This window comes from Pinus tabuliformis, chromosome 8, assembly GCF_031772625.1.
Source record: "Pinus tabuliformis cultivar Carrire ecotype Pingquan chromosome 8, CPIR1, whole genome shotgun sequence".
Lineage (NCBI taxonomy): Eukaryota > Viridiplantae > Streptophyta > Pinopsida > Pinales > Pinaceae > Pinus > Pinus tabuliformis.
In genome coordinates, this window is record NC_142294.1 from 1,387,538,396 (window position 1) to 1,387,550,135 (window position 11,740).

Here is an 11,740-nt window from a genome sequence, read left to right on the forward strand (position 1 = left end):
ATTGTTGTAATTCCCCAATATATTTATGTTGGCTTTTGAAAGATCATTTCATCCCAAAATAAGTAGGGGGGATTCAATATTCAAATCCGGCAGAGTGGGGTTGAAGAAATGGATATTGAAGATGGATTCAATTATAGAAACTATATTTTGAAAAAAGATTAGTTTTGCCCCAAAAAGAAAGTCCCTCCTTTGAGACCTTGCCACAACTTCCATAGTTGTGAAATTTTACAATAATAGAACCTCTAGAGTAGAGGTTTACCATATACTTAGAACTTAGGTTGGAATTGATTTGATTCTTGAACTCTTTAGATGATGACTAGAGATCATTAAATACATAGTTTGAAGCGTTTGCTTGTAGTTATTAATGAACTTGTTAACCATCCATAGATGAATACTTCCCTTGCACATGTGCTTGATTTTGTCAATAATGAAATAATCCTACTATGTTTTTGGTATATTCGACAAGACTACATCTTTAAAATAAAGAAGATTCAATTCTTAATGCTTTGCAATCTTGTAAGAGGGAGGGACAATCGAAGTCATGCAGGAGGAGGTATTCCCTTTGTTTAGCGAAACTCTACAGAGATAAAGCACTAAATGCAAGGTTAACCCCTTGTTTATGTGATAATTAGGGAATATATATCTATTCTCTCAAAGATTAGTCTTATATATTCAAAAAGAATTTCTCATTTATTATAAATAACACTTAACACTGTTTATAGAATAATTTCTCACCATTACAATCACAATAATCATTTTTCAAGGCAAAAACTACATCAAAACTTTTTGAATATGCAAGTAGATAATCTCCACAAATGAAGATGAAAACATATTTTGAGCATGTTTAAAGTGGATTAAAATATAATAATAAAAGACACAACAAAAATCTTGATACAATAATAGCTCAAATAATTATCTTTAACAAAAATCTATTAAAAATTACTATAAAATCATAAAATGAAATTAACATTAATAAATAATCAATTAATTTATATAAAATCCCAATTTAATAATGAATAATTACTTAATTCTTTAAGTTCCACTTCAAAGAAAGCATTGACACATCAGCTAGAGAAGGGTGCATTATTGTTTTGGAGTAAGAGAAGGGTGCATTATTGTTTCGGAGTTCTATGTCCGTCGCATCAATATTTTATTTGATGTGCCCAATTATTTTTCCAAAGTAAAACTATTATTCAGCTTAAATAATAGAATGTATAATATTTCAAATTCTTTGAAAATCCGTTTTACTGAAACACAAATATATGGCCGTCGATGACATGATCGGACGGTAGATATTCTATCCCGCCTTTAAATTCAAATCCTCTTGGTAGTTTGGCGCCATTGCGCGTATCCCTCTCAACGAGCTCAGTAGCTCGCATATGAACAATCATGGTTTGCAATCGCATAAACATTGCCCCAGAATCGATCCACGAGCCACCAGATCTCTCTCTGCACGACTTCCAACAGTTCATCTGCGTTTCTTCGTGGTCAAAACGATTTCAGAAAAGGTATTTTTCTGCAAGAGAGTGCTAAAATTGCAAAGCGCCATTATTTTCTTGTCGCCGTCATGAATCCTCTACGCCTTGTCCTAATGAAATTATTTAGAGTTCTTGATTGGAAAAATTTGCCATATTTCAACTTTCTGGAAATATTTCATTAAATAAGCTACCGTATTATCTAAAATAAATCTGAAGAAAGAGGCTGTGCTCAAAACAATGTTTTAAGCAGCAAATTTCACAAGGGTTATTTCTGGTTCAGCTATTCTGAGCTTTCAATGGAAAATTTTGACTCTATTTTGGCTTACATGCAAGATTTCATAAACTAACGCTCTCTATAAATGGACTAGACAAGGTTGTGCTCAAAATTTTGTTTAAAAAATGGCAGAGTTTGGGAAGAAGTTCTTTAAGTTAATGGATCAGCATTCAGATGCATTTCGAGTGGTTTGATTGAATGATTTTTGTCTCAGTTCCGCACATTTAAAAGTTTGGAGAATGGGAATTGATAATTCTGGTATTTGATGGTGTTCTATTCAAATTACACAGAAGAAGATAGAAAGCTAGGGCTTTTAGAGGCTAAGCGTACACAATGGCACAATCTTTACAGGTTTTCATGAGATTTTTAAGACAGGAAAATAGGATAGAAAATTAGGGATTTCACTAAGCCAAGAAAGCTAATGCTACATTATTTACAAATTTACTTCAGAGTTTTGAGACTGAACATTTTTGATGTTCAAGTGGTTCGTAGATATCTTCATGCGGTTTCTATTTCCTTCGAACCAAGAATTTGATACCTCAACATGAAATACTGTGCTCCGAAGGGTTTTCCCTTCCAGCTCATCTTTGTGTAATGGAATAGAATCGTTAATTCTCTTTAGTGTCTGGAGAAGTCAAAACTAATGGATCAGGAAGCAGGGGCTATTGGAACGGTTAGTAATTGAGGGAAACACTATCCTTCACAATATAACAACGTAGAGGAAAACTCATGGTACATTTTTGTAGTTTTGGTCAGATTAGGCCATCCAAGCATGCCGTTATAGATTTCAGAGAGAAGCTCTTTGTTTTCTTTAGCACCGGCTGAAGGGGAGAACTTTTTCCACATTCCGGGGTCATCTCTGTTCATTATAGAAGGAGGTCTTGTAACCTGCTCCAAACTGCCAGTTTCTCTCTTTGAAAGTTTGTATTGAAAACCAGTGCTGGGTCGAAGGTTTACTCATATGAAGGATGTAGAAAATGAGAGTCCTTTAGTGAGTCCATGAAAAAGGCTTGGCGAAGATTTGGGGCAAAATGATACCTGCAGCAGAGCCAACAAAGTTCCAAAATTAGAGCCAACCTCACCAATTAAAATCTGCAAACAACCTGGAATCCTATCTTTAGGACGAGATTGTTTGAAGCACCCCGAAAACTCAAGTATGTTATTACTATGCTACCTTTCTATAGACTGTAATTATTTATTTTATTGCTGCAATATCCGTGATATAGTCCTGGTTCAAGCAATTGAAAGATAGACTTGATTTTTCTTCTAGTTGATTATGAGACTCTGTACTCAAGGTCATAAGATAAAAAAATCCAAAACTTTTTAGCTAGTGAAGTATAAGTTCCTGAAAGTTAAATAGTAACTATCTCTATCCAATTACCCACTGTGTAGGCATGCATATCATTGATTTTAGCAAGCCTTAGCATTTTCCTGTCTACCTGGATAAGGAAGCAAAATACAAACGAATAACTATCTTATCCCTGGTTGAACAGGACAGGTAAAAACCATTGTTTCCTTAAATTAGTTTCATCTTTTACCCCTATAATAAGTTATTGTGTCAGGTTTCTGAACTCTTCCCTGACACACATGAAAGTCACATGCAGTTTCAACAATGGTATTGATAAATTATAACAAATTCTTGTACAAGAACATTCTTATAGTCGTTGCCTCTCAATGCCAAGCAGATGTTGCAATGAGAATTTTGTCCAACCATCCAAAATAGTAAATACATAGCTCCTCCTTCTTCCTTAGTCTTATAGCTATTGCAATATGATTAACAGAGCAAATATTTAACTGTGTCCTTAACATTAGCACTGAGATGATATACACTAAATCCTGCCATAGTCACTCTAGCTCTCCATTTTCCTATAACTTCATATCTCTCAATCCTTTCTTCTCCCTCATAAGCAATTATGTTCACTGTGTTGAACTCGAATGAGGCATCCTCTCAAGAGGGTTTATTGGCCCACATAACAAAGGCACACACAGCAAGAGGGTTATTGAGCCTACACAATGAGGGCATACAACACAAGAAGGTTATTGAACCTATATATCAAGTTTTCCTAGGTTGGAATTAACCACAAACCTAGTTTCAAATAAATCAAATTAAATATGGCCTTACCCATAATTACAGGTATGATACCTACAAATGATTTGGGGCCACACGTTTAGATACACCAATAAATTTCAACCACAAACCTGTAAATTTCATTTTCCTTCACACCTGTAAAATTGTTGAATGCCTTTCCTCCATAACAACCGAACAACTCTAGCATAACAAGTGAAACAACTCTTTAACAAAATGGAGAGGGGAGGTGCAAGTAAAACAACTCTTTCAAAAAATGGAAGCTCTCTCAAATCGGGCAATGATGACTCCAAGGACTGCCTTTTGAGTTCTTTAATTTCCTTCGAACTCTCCTCTCCTTTTAGCAGACATTTCAAGGGCAAAGATAATTGCATTTCTAGCCTTCCCATTTTTTGTTCCTTTCTTGTGGTGGTTTTCCCAACAATTTCCACCCTAAGTAGCGTTGTTGTGGATGAAGTTTACTATTTTCTTATAAATGACATTTTTCTCCTTCCTTCGAACGTTTCGAACAGCTTTAGGTACCATTGTTTCCTTTAGAAATGACGGTTCCATGTTTAATTCGTTGTTTCGTTATGATGTCCTCTCTTTAACCGTGGTGACCTACGTTGCGTTGTATTTGGTATAATGGTGTCTCCTAAAAATTGTACCTATCTCAGTTGTATCGACTCTGAAGGTCTGGGAAGTATTTGATTTGCTTGAAATTTCTGCTATATTTCAGTCTCACTCTCTCAAGCAACAATTGTCTTGAAAACAAGTTAGCAATTCTTTTGGCAGCTTTATATGGTTCAGTTTACAATCCCCTGCCACACTTCTCAGAGTACCAAGATAATTTATATGTTCTCTTTTTTGTTTTAACTGTCTTCTGTGTCTGTTGATGTATGACTAAATATAATAATATAGTTGAACTACTCATATTTTAATGTTCTCATGTAGTTTTTACTACACGATAGAGTTGAGGTCTCTCGGGTTTCCCCGTAATCTTACCCTTGGTAGTCTACCGACATCTTTGAGGTCTGTTCATAGGTTCCAACCAAATCATGTTACAAACCACACATGATCAGAGTGACATGTGGACTAGCTGAAGAGGAAACCAGAGCAGGGTACCTCCTAACTGTTATTCTACCCCGGATTCAGAGGAGCAGCCAGGATTTTATCCATAGTTTCTTTCCTTCCAACTTTAGATGGGATCTCACCTCAACCTTCTGCCTTGGTGGTCAATCAACATCTTTGACGCCTGTTCGGGGTTGTGCCATATTAGGTTACAGATCATACATAATCAGACCGAGTTATGGACCAGCTCCAGACAGATCCAGAGTATGGCGCCTTCCACCCATTAGGGGTAAATCAGCTCCAGACTGATCCAAAGTATGACACCTTCCACCTATTAGACTAGGCCATACATAATCAGAGCGAGTTATGGACCAGCTCCAGACAGATACTTTGCAGATCCAAAGTATGGCACCTTCCACCCATTAGGGGTAAACCAGCTCCAGACAGATCCAGAGTATGGCACCTTCCACCCATTAGGGGTAAACCAGCTCCAGACTGATCCAGAGTATGGCACCTTCCACCCATTAGGGGTAAACCAGCTCCAGACTGATCCAGAGTATGGCACCTTCCACCTATTAGACTAGCCCTACATTCAGCAGAGCAGAGATAATATTTTCAAGAGTTTCCTTGCTTGGACATTAGATGATAGGAGAGCCGAGCATCATCATTCCTATGCCTCCCGTAGGATCACACAACTGGATCCTTTCTTAAGCTTTTGGCAATTCCAACAGTGATCCAATAGCCTGGTTCCCACCACCATTGACATCATCCCATCCCTCTCTCCAGACTTTTAGTGCAGACACTCTGTTGTATCCCTACATTTATGCTACTATTAGATAGTTTGATGGTTTTTTTTTCCCGTTTTGATGCCTTGAGACGTGAAGATTCAAGAAATTTGATCGTTTTGATGCCTTGAGACATGAAGGAATTTGATCTTGTTGAAGGCTGAAGCTCCGCATTTTTTAATAATTCTTTTGTGCCAATGGGCTGTGTATCACTGTTTGGAAGAGACGTGCACAGTAGCTCTTAGAATAATCATTGAATCACCCACCACTGTTGCCTAGCAGGCCCCTTGAGCTTCAGGAAGCTGGAGGCCTTTGAAGAGGGCTTGAGCCTTCACTTTTTTGTTCACGAAAATACCAACCTACCGTAATATCGACTCTCTTGATTTCATCTGAAGTCAATGAAGGCTCCCTGCCCCTGCCATTCCAGGTTTCTTTTAAAGGTGCCATCAAGGAAAAGGGTTGTTATACCTTGATCTAGCATCCAGGGTTTCACGTCTTAGAGAGACACATCTTGAGAAATAGGTGGATGGTCCATACTGTCTTCCCAAGCTTAATGCACTTGCCATTACGTGGGATACATGATAGGTGTTTCCAAAGGAAATGGGCCAAGGACTCGCAGAATGGCGAGACAGGGGATCCTTTTATCACCGACTTTGTTTGAAATAGTTATGGCGAAGTCCATCTTTCCACCAGGCCACTTTGTCGGACAAATATTTCAACAACAGTTTGGCTTCCATGGCTTGGTTAGATATCATTGGATCTCTTATTGCCAAGCCCCACTACTCTCAAATGGGGCTCGAACCATAATCCAATTGATTAAATTGAATATTTTGTTGTCCGCTGTCTCCTTTCTACAGGAACCACCTTATCTCTCTCCCAAGGATATAGGTAACCTACCGGTGCCAAGAGGGCTGAAATCAGGAAAAGTGACAATACATCTTACCTGGATTATCATATTGATATTTACTGTGACTAGATTGATTCATTATCCTTTTGGCTGTACTTACCCATGGGTTTTATTTTGCTCTTATTACATTCCTGAAAGATTTGTGGAAGATCTCAAAGCGCTCTTCTTTGTTTAATCTGTCTGTAATGATTGTTTTCCAAAATATGCTTGCAAAAATATGCTTGAGCTATTTTGACATATTTAATGTTAATTTTAAGATATAGGAATGGTATTGGGTTTTTCCCTCATGGTACAGAAATGGAAAGAAGATGAAGTGGACAACAATAATTAGAATTATTCTTAGAAATTAGTTAATGGTTGGTATTGAAATAAAAATAGTTATTGTTTTAAAAAATGTGATTTTATAATAAATTAATAACAATGAAATAATAACTCTCTTGTTTATATTCAGCCTGTAGGCTATTCAATTCCATGTCATTCCATTATTATTTACAACTCATTTAATTGTCAATCTCATGCTATGATATTGGCTTTATCCCCAATCCAACATGTACTGCAGATTTACCTTGATCTTCACTTGTGTTATTGTATGTTTTTGCAATTTCTTGGAAAGATTTAATGCATTTGGTCTTTTATCGACTCCTTTGTAATGGTGAGATTGTACTGTGTAATAACTGTTCTCCTGTAGCTTTCATATTTTGGATATGGGGCATTATATCTCGAGAAACACAGATAGACTAACACTCTCTTTATTTTCCTGTAAATAAAACAGAGAGTTTTAGGTGCTTGAATCAGGGGTGGAACACTATAATGCTAAAGAGGTTCAAATTTGAAAATTGTTGAATGCCTTTCCTCCATAACAACCGAACAACTCTAGCATAACAAGTGAAACAACTCTTCAACAAAATGGAGAGGGGAGGTGCAAGTAAAACAACTCTTTCAAAAAATGGAAGCTCTCTCAAATCGGGCAATGATGACTCCAAGGACTGCCTTTTGAGTTCTTTAATTTCCTTCGAACTCTCCTCTCCTTTTAGCAGACATTTCAAGGGCAAAGATAATTGCATTTCTAGCCTTCCCATTTTTTGTTCCTTTCTTGTGGTGGTTTCCCCAACAATTTCCACCCTAAGTAGCGTTGTTGTGGACAAAGTTTACTATTTTCTTATAAATGACATTTTGCTCCTTCCTTCGAACGTTTTGAATAGCTTTAGGTACCATTGTTTCCTTTAGAAATGACGGTTCCATGTTTAATTCGTTGTTTCGTTATGATGTCCTCTCTTTAACCGTGGTGACCTACGTTGCGTTGTATTTGGTATAATGGTGTCTCCTAAAAATTGTACCTATCTCAGTTGTATCGACTCTGAAGGTCTGGGAAGTATTTGATTTGCTTGAAATTTCTGCTATATTTCAGTCTCACTCTCTCAAGCAACAATTGTCTTGAAAACAAGTTAGCAATTCTTTTGGCAGCTTTATACGGTTCAGTTTACAATCCCCTGCCACACTTCTCAGAGTACCAAGATAATTTATATATACACGGTGAGAGAAAAATACACGGTGAGAGAAAAATGTATATTATGCTAATTGAGGAATGTTTTTCACTTGTCAAACTTATAGTATTGAATTTAACACACTAACACTTTACAACAATGAACTAACAATATTCATGATGAAAATAGCAATATGGAAGATTTATCTGCATAATGAAAAAGGCAATATGGAAGATTCCGATCACGTTCCAAGGCATTTCTTAAAATGTGGATGTGACAAAAGGTTGTTGTGGAAGTTGTTGTTTGTATATGGAAAATTTCTTGATCATTGTGTATAATCCTAATGTTGATAGATATGTCTACTAAATGCTTCCAGTTAATGGGGCATTGAATTGAGAATTCAATATATTTTTATTCTTTATCAAAGTATTCTTTTGTTGTATTTGTATTTTTCAATTTATGCCTTACGGCGTTTCCTTTGCAACATCTGGTGCAAATGCTAGTATATCTTACCTCATTTTATGGTTAACATTGTATAACAAAAACATGCGTTGTGTTATGTAATTAATACTAACATGTAATATTGATTTTTTTTGTCAGAATGCTATAGGTAATGATTGCCAAGACGATGATCCAAATTATGTTCAACATATATCAGGAGATGATGAGGATGAGGATGAGGATGATGGTGGTGAAGGAGGAGATGATGATGATAGTTGCGGTGTTGGTGATGATGTGGATCAGAGTAATGAGGATGGTCAAGATGATCATGAGGATGATCTTGGTGGTGGTAGCTAGGCATGCACATGCATTGTTTTTTATGAAGAAATTATTGTGTAGAATGACATTGTTATGTTTAGATGGGTGTTGTGAATTTACCCTATATCAATGAGACATTTTGATTTTGTAATCATACGATGAGTTTGATTTATGTATGTTGTTAATTTATCGTAGAATAACGATATTCATGAAATATTTTGATTTTTTAATCATATTTGAATTTTACTTGTTTTGATTAAAAATAATACTAATTTTATTAGTATTATGTTGCTATTTTATACATGTTTTGAAAATTGTTAATGACACATTGTTATTTTTTTGGATGGATGTTGTCAATTTCTCTTAAATTTCTTTACAAATGATTTTGAATTGTGATATCTGCTTTAATGATATTTAGAAACTATCATATATTTCACTATGAATCTATAAAGGGGGTCATATATGTAAAGAAAAATATACTCTATATAAGAAGTCAAATGCGGATGTAACCATGGATGCAAAATTGAAAGTAAAATTGGATGTTAAACTAGGAATTAATACAAAATGCAAACAATTGACATACAAAGTGTTTTAAATTAGAAGTGAAAAATTGTGCAATAGTTGACACAAAGAAGGGAACAAAACATGGCATACAAAAGGATATCAAATTGGGCAAAAACAAGGACACATAAATGGGCACCAAATTAGATGCAAAAAAAGACAACAACTAGATGTAAAATAAGATGCAAAGTCGAGCGTCAAAAAGAAGCAAAAAACGTTACAAATTAATATGCCAAATGATTATGCAAATAATGGTGTAAATTTGGGATGCAAACTTGGGTGCAAAAAAGGAAAAAAAAAAGATGTAAGAAAAGACATAAAACAAGATGCAAAATGGGGCTGAAAAAAGGTGAAACCAAGGATGCCATATTGGATGTAAAAAATGATTCCTAATCACATGCAAATTTAGGCTCAAACTCAGACACAAAATTATATGCAAATGTGGACACAAAATGAGGCAAAAAAAGATGCAAATTTGGATGGTGAAAACGATGTAAAACTAGACACCAAAAAAATGCAAAATTGGATGAAAAAGTCGGTGTAAATAATGGTGCAACATTGGACACAAGTAGACACAAAAAAATGGTGCAAAAAGGGGCATAAAATAGCTTAAAATTGGATGCAAAACTTGGTGCAAAAACAAATACAAAAGTAGACGTAAAAAATGGCTCTAAATTGAATGTACCATTAGACACAAAATAAGATGCAAAGGTGGACACAACACATGACTCAACATAAGATGCAAATATAAATGCAAATTTGGATGCTCAAAATGATGTAACATTAGATGCAAGAGATGGTGTTAAAAATGACGCACAATTGGATGAAACAAATGACGCAAAATATGGTGCAAAATGAGATGGGAAAAATGGAGACAAATCAAACGTAAATGTGGATGTAAAAAATGGTCCAAAAAAAGATGCAAAAATGGGCACAAAAATGGATGCAAAATTTGGTGCTAAATCAAATTCAACACATGGTGCAAAGATAGGCACCAAAGCTGGTGCAAAAATAGAAGCAAAAACTAGTGTAAGACTAGATACAAAACCTGGCGTAAGACTAGATGCAAAAACTGACACAAAATGGATGCATAAAAAGACGTTAAATTGGATTCAAAATACAGTGTAAACTTGATGCAAATGATGGTGCAAAAATGGAAGCAAAGAATGACACAAAATAGGAAGCAAAAGAGAATGAAAAATAGATGCAAAAAATGACACAAAACTAGAAGCAAAACCTGTCATAAAATAAGATGCAAATCTTGGTTCAAAATTTGACGCAAAAAATGATGCATAGTTTGGTGTAAAAAATGATGCAAAATCTAGCGTGAAAAAGGATGCAAAATCAGGTGCAAAAAAGGACGCTTTAAAAATTGTACAATAGAGCCAGATTTAGCGCCAGGTTGCTCATCACAATTACAAAAAAAATGCACTAAAATCTGGCGCTAAATCTGGCGCAAATCGCTGGTTTTGTTGTAGTGTATAGATGTGGATGGCTTTTATGAAGAGATCTCTAGACTCAAAACATGTTTAGAAGAAAAGAATGTGATCATTGATACTCTACAATTCCAACTTGATGAAAAAGAAAAATTTCTTGAGAAGTTAGAATGTGAAATTGTTGGCCTTAGAAAAGAAATTGAGAAAACAAAGGCTCTTAATCTCAAATTGGTTAAAGGATCTGAAACTCTGGATGAGATTATCAATGTACAACGTTCTCCACTAATCAAGATAGGTCTGGGGTATAATAGAGAAGCATCTCAAGCATCCACCTCAAAGAGTTATCTCGATGCAGCAAGGAGGAATGAGCAAAAGCCCAATGGAGATCACCAGGTAAAACAGGGACGAATTACATCAAGAATAAACAAAGAGTACCAGGTAAATCAGGGGCAATCCACCTTAAGAGTGAACAAAAACTACAACCAACCATAGGTAAAGTCTTCTCAATTTGCCTCAAGAATGGATGACAATAGAAACTACAATCATTTGGCAGGTAGATTTGATAATCGCAGAAGTTTCTTCAATGACCAATGTTTCTCTTGCCATAACTTTAGCCACAAAGCAGCTCAATGTGTTGCCTATAAAACAATCATGACTAGAGAAGCTCAAAAACAAAGAAGTATGACTGGGATCCTGAAAAGGACCTATAACAACTTTTCGATCCTTGAAAATGAAATTGAATGTTCTATTTGTAATAACTTTGGTCATGAAGATTCTGAATGCAGGAGCAGGTTTTGGCAGACAAAGGAACAAGCCTCAAGTACCAGAACATGGAGAATAAAGGAACCACAACCAGAAAGATGTGGGATAGCTTTTTATGCAGAAGGACAGGAAAATCAATGGTACATCGACAACGGATG

The 11,740-nt window shown here is 35.7% G+C and overlaps 1 protein-coding gene across 1 annotated transcript; it reads left to right on the forward strand.

Annotated features, from left to right (window-relative positions):
- Positions 1–1,323: 1,323 nt before the first annotated feature.
- Positions 1,324–9,039, forward strand: LOC149240728 (uncharacterized). The gene is made up of 2 exons (XM_089367355.1): positions 1,324–1,508; positions 8,665–9,039. Exons 1-2 carry the CDS (start codon positions 1,380–1,382, stop codon positions 8,860–8,862), a joined length of 327 nt encoding a protein of 108 aa, XP_089223481.1. The 5' UTR covers positions 1,324–1,379; the 3' UTR covers positions 8,863–9,039.
- The last annotated feature ends 2,701 nt before the right edge of the window (positions 9,040–11,740 follow it).

Coding starts and splice junctions, on each gene's coding strand:
- LOC149240728 (XM_089367355.1), top strand. CDS start 1,380: ATGAACAATCATGGTTTGCAATCGCATAAACATTGCCCCAGAATCGAT. Junction 1,509..8,664: donor TCAAAACGATTTCAGAAAAG/GTATTTTTCTGC, acceptor TTTTTTTGTCAG/AATGCTATAGGTAATGATTG.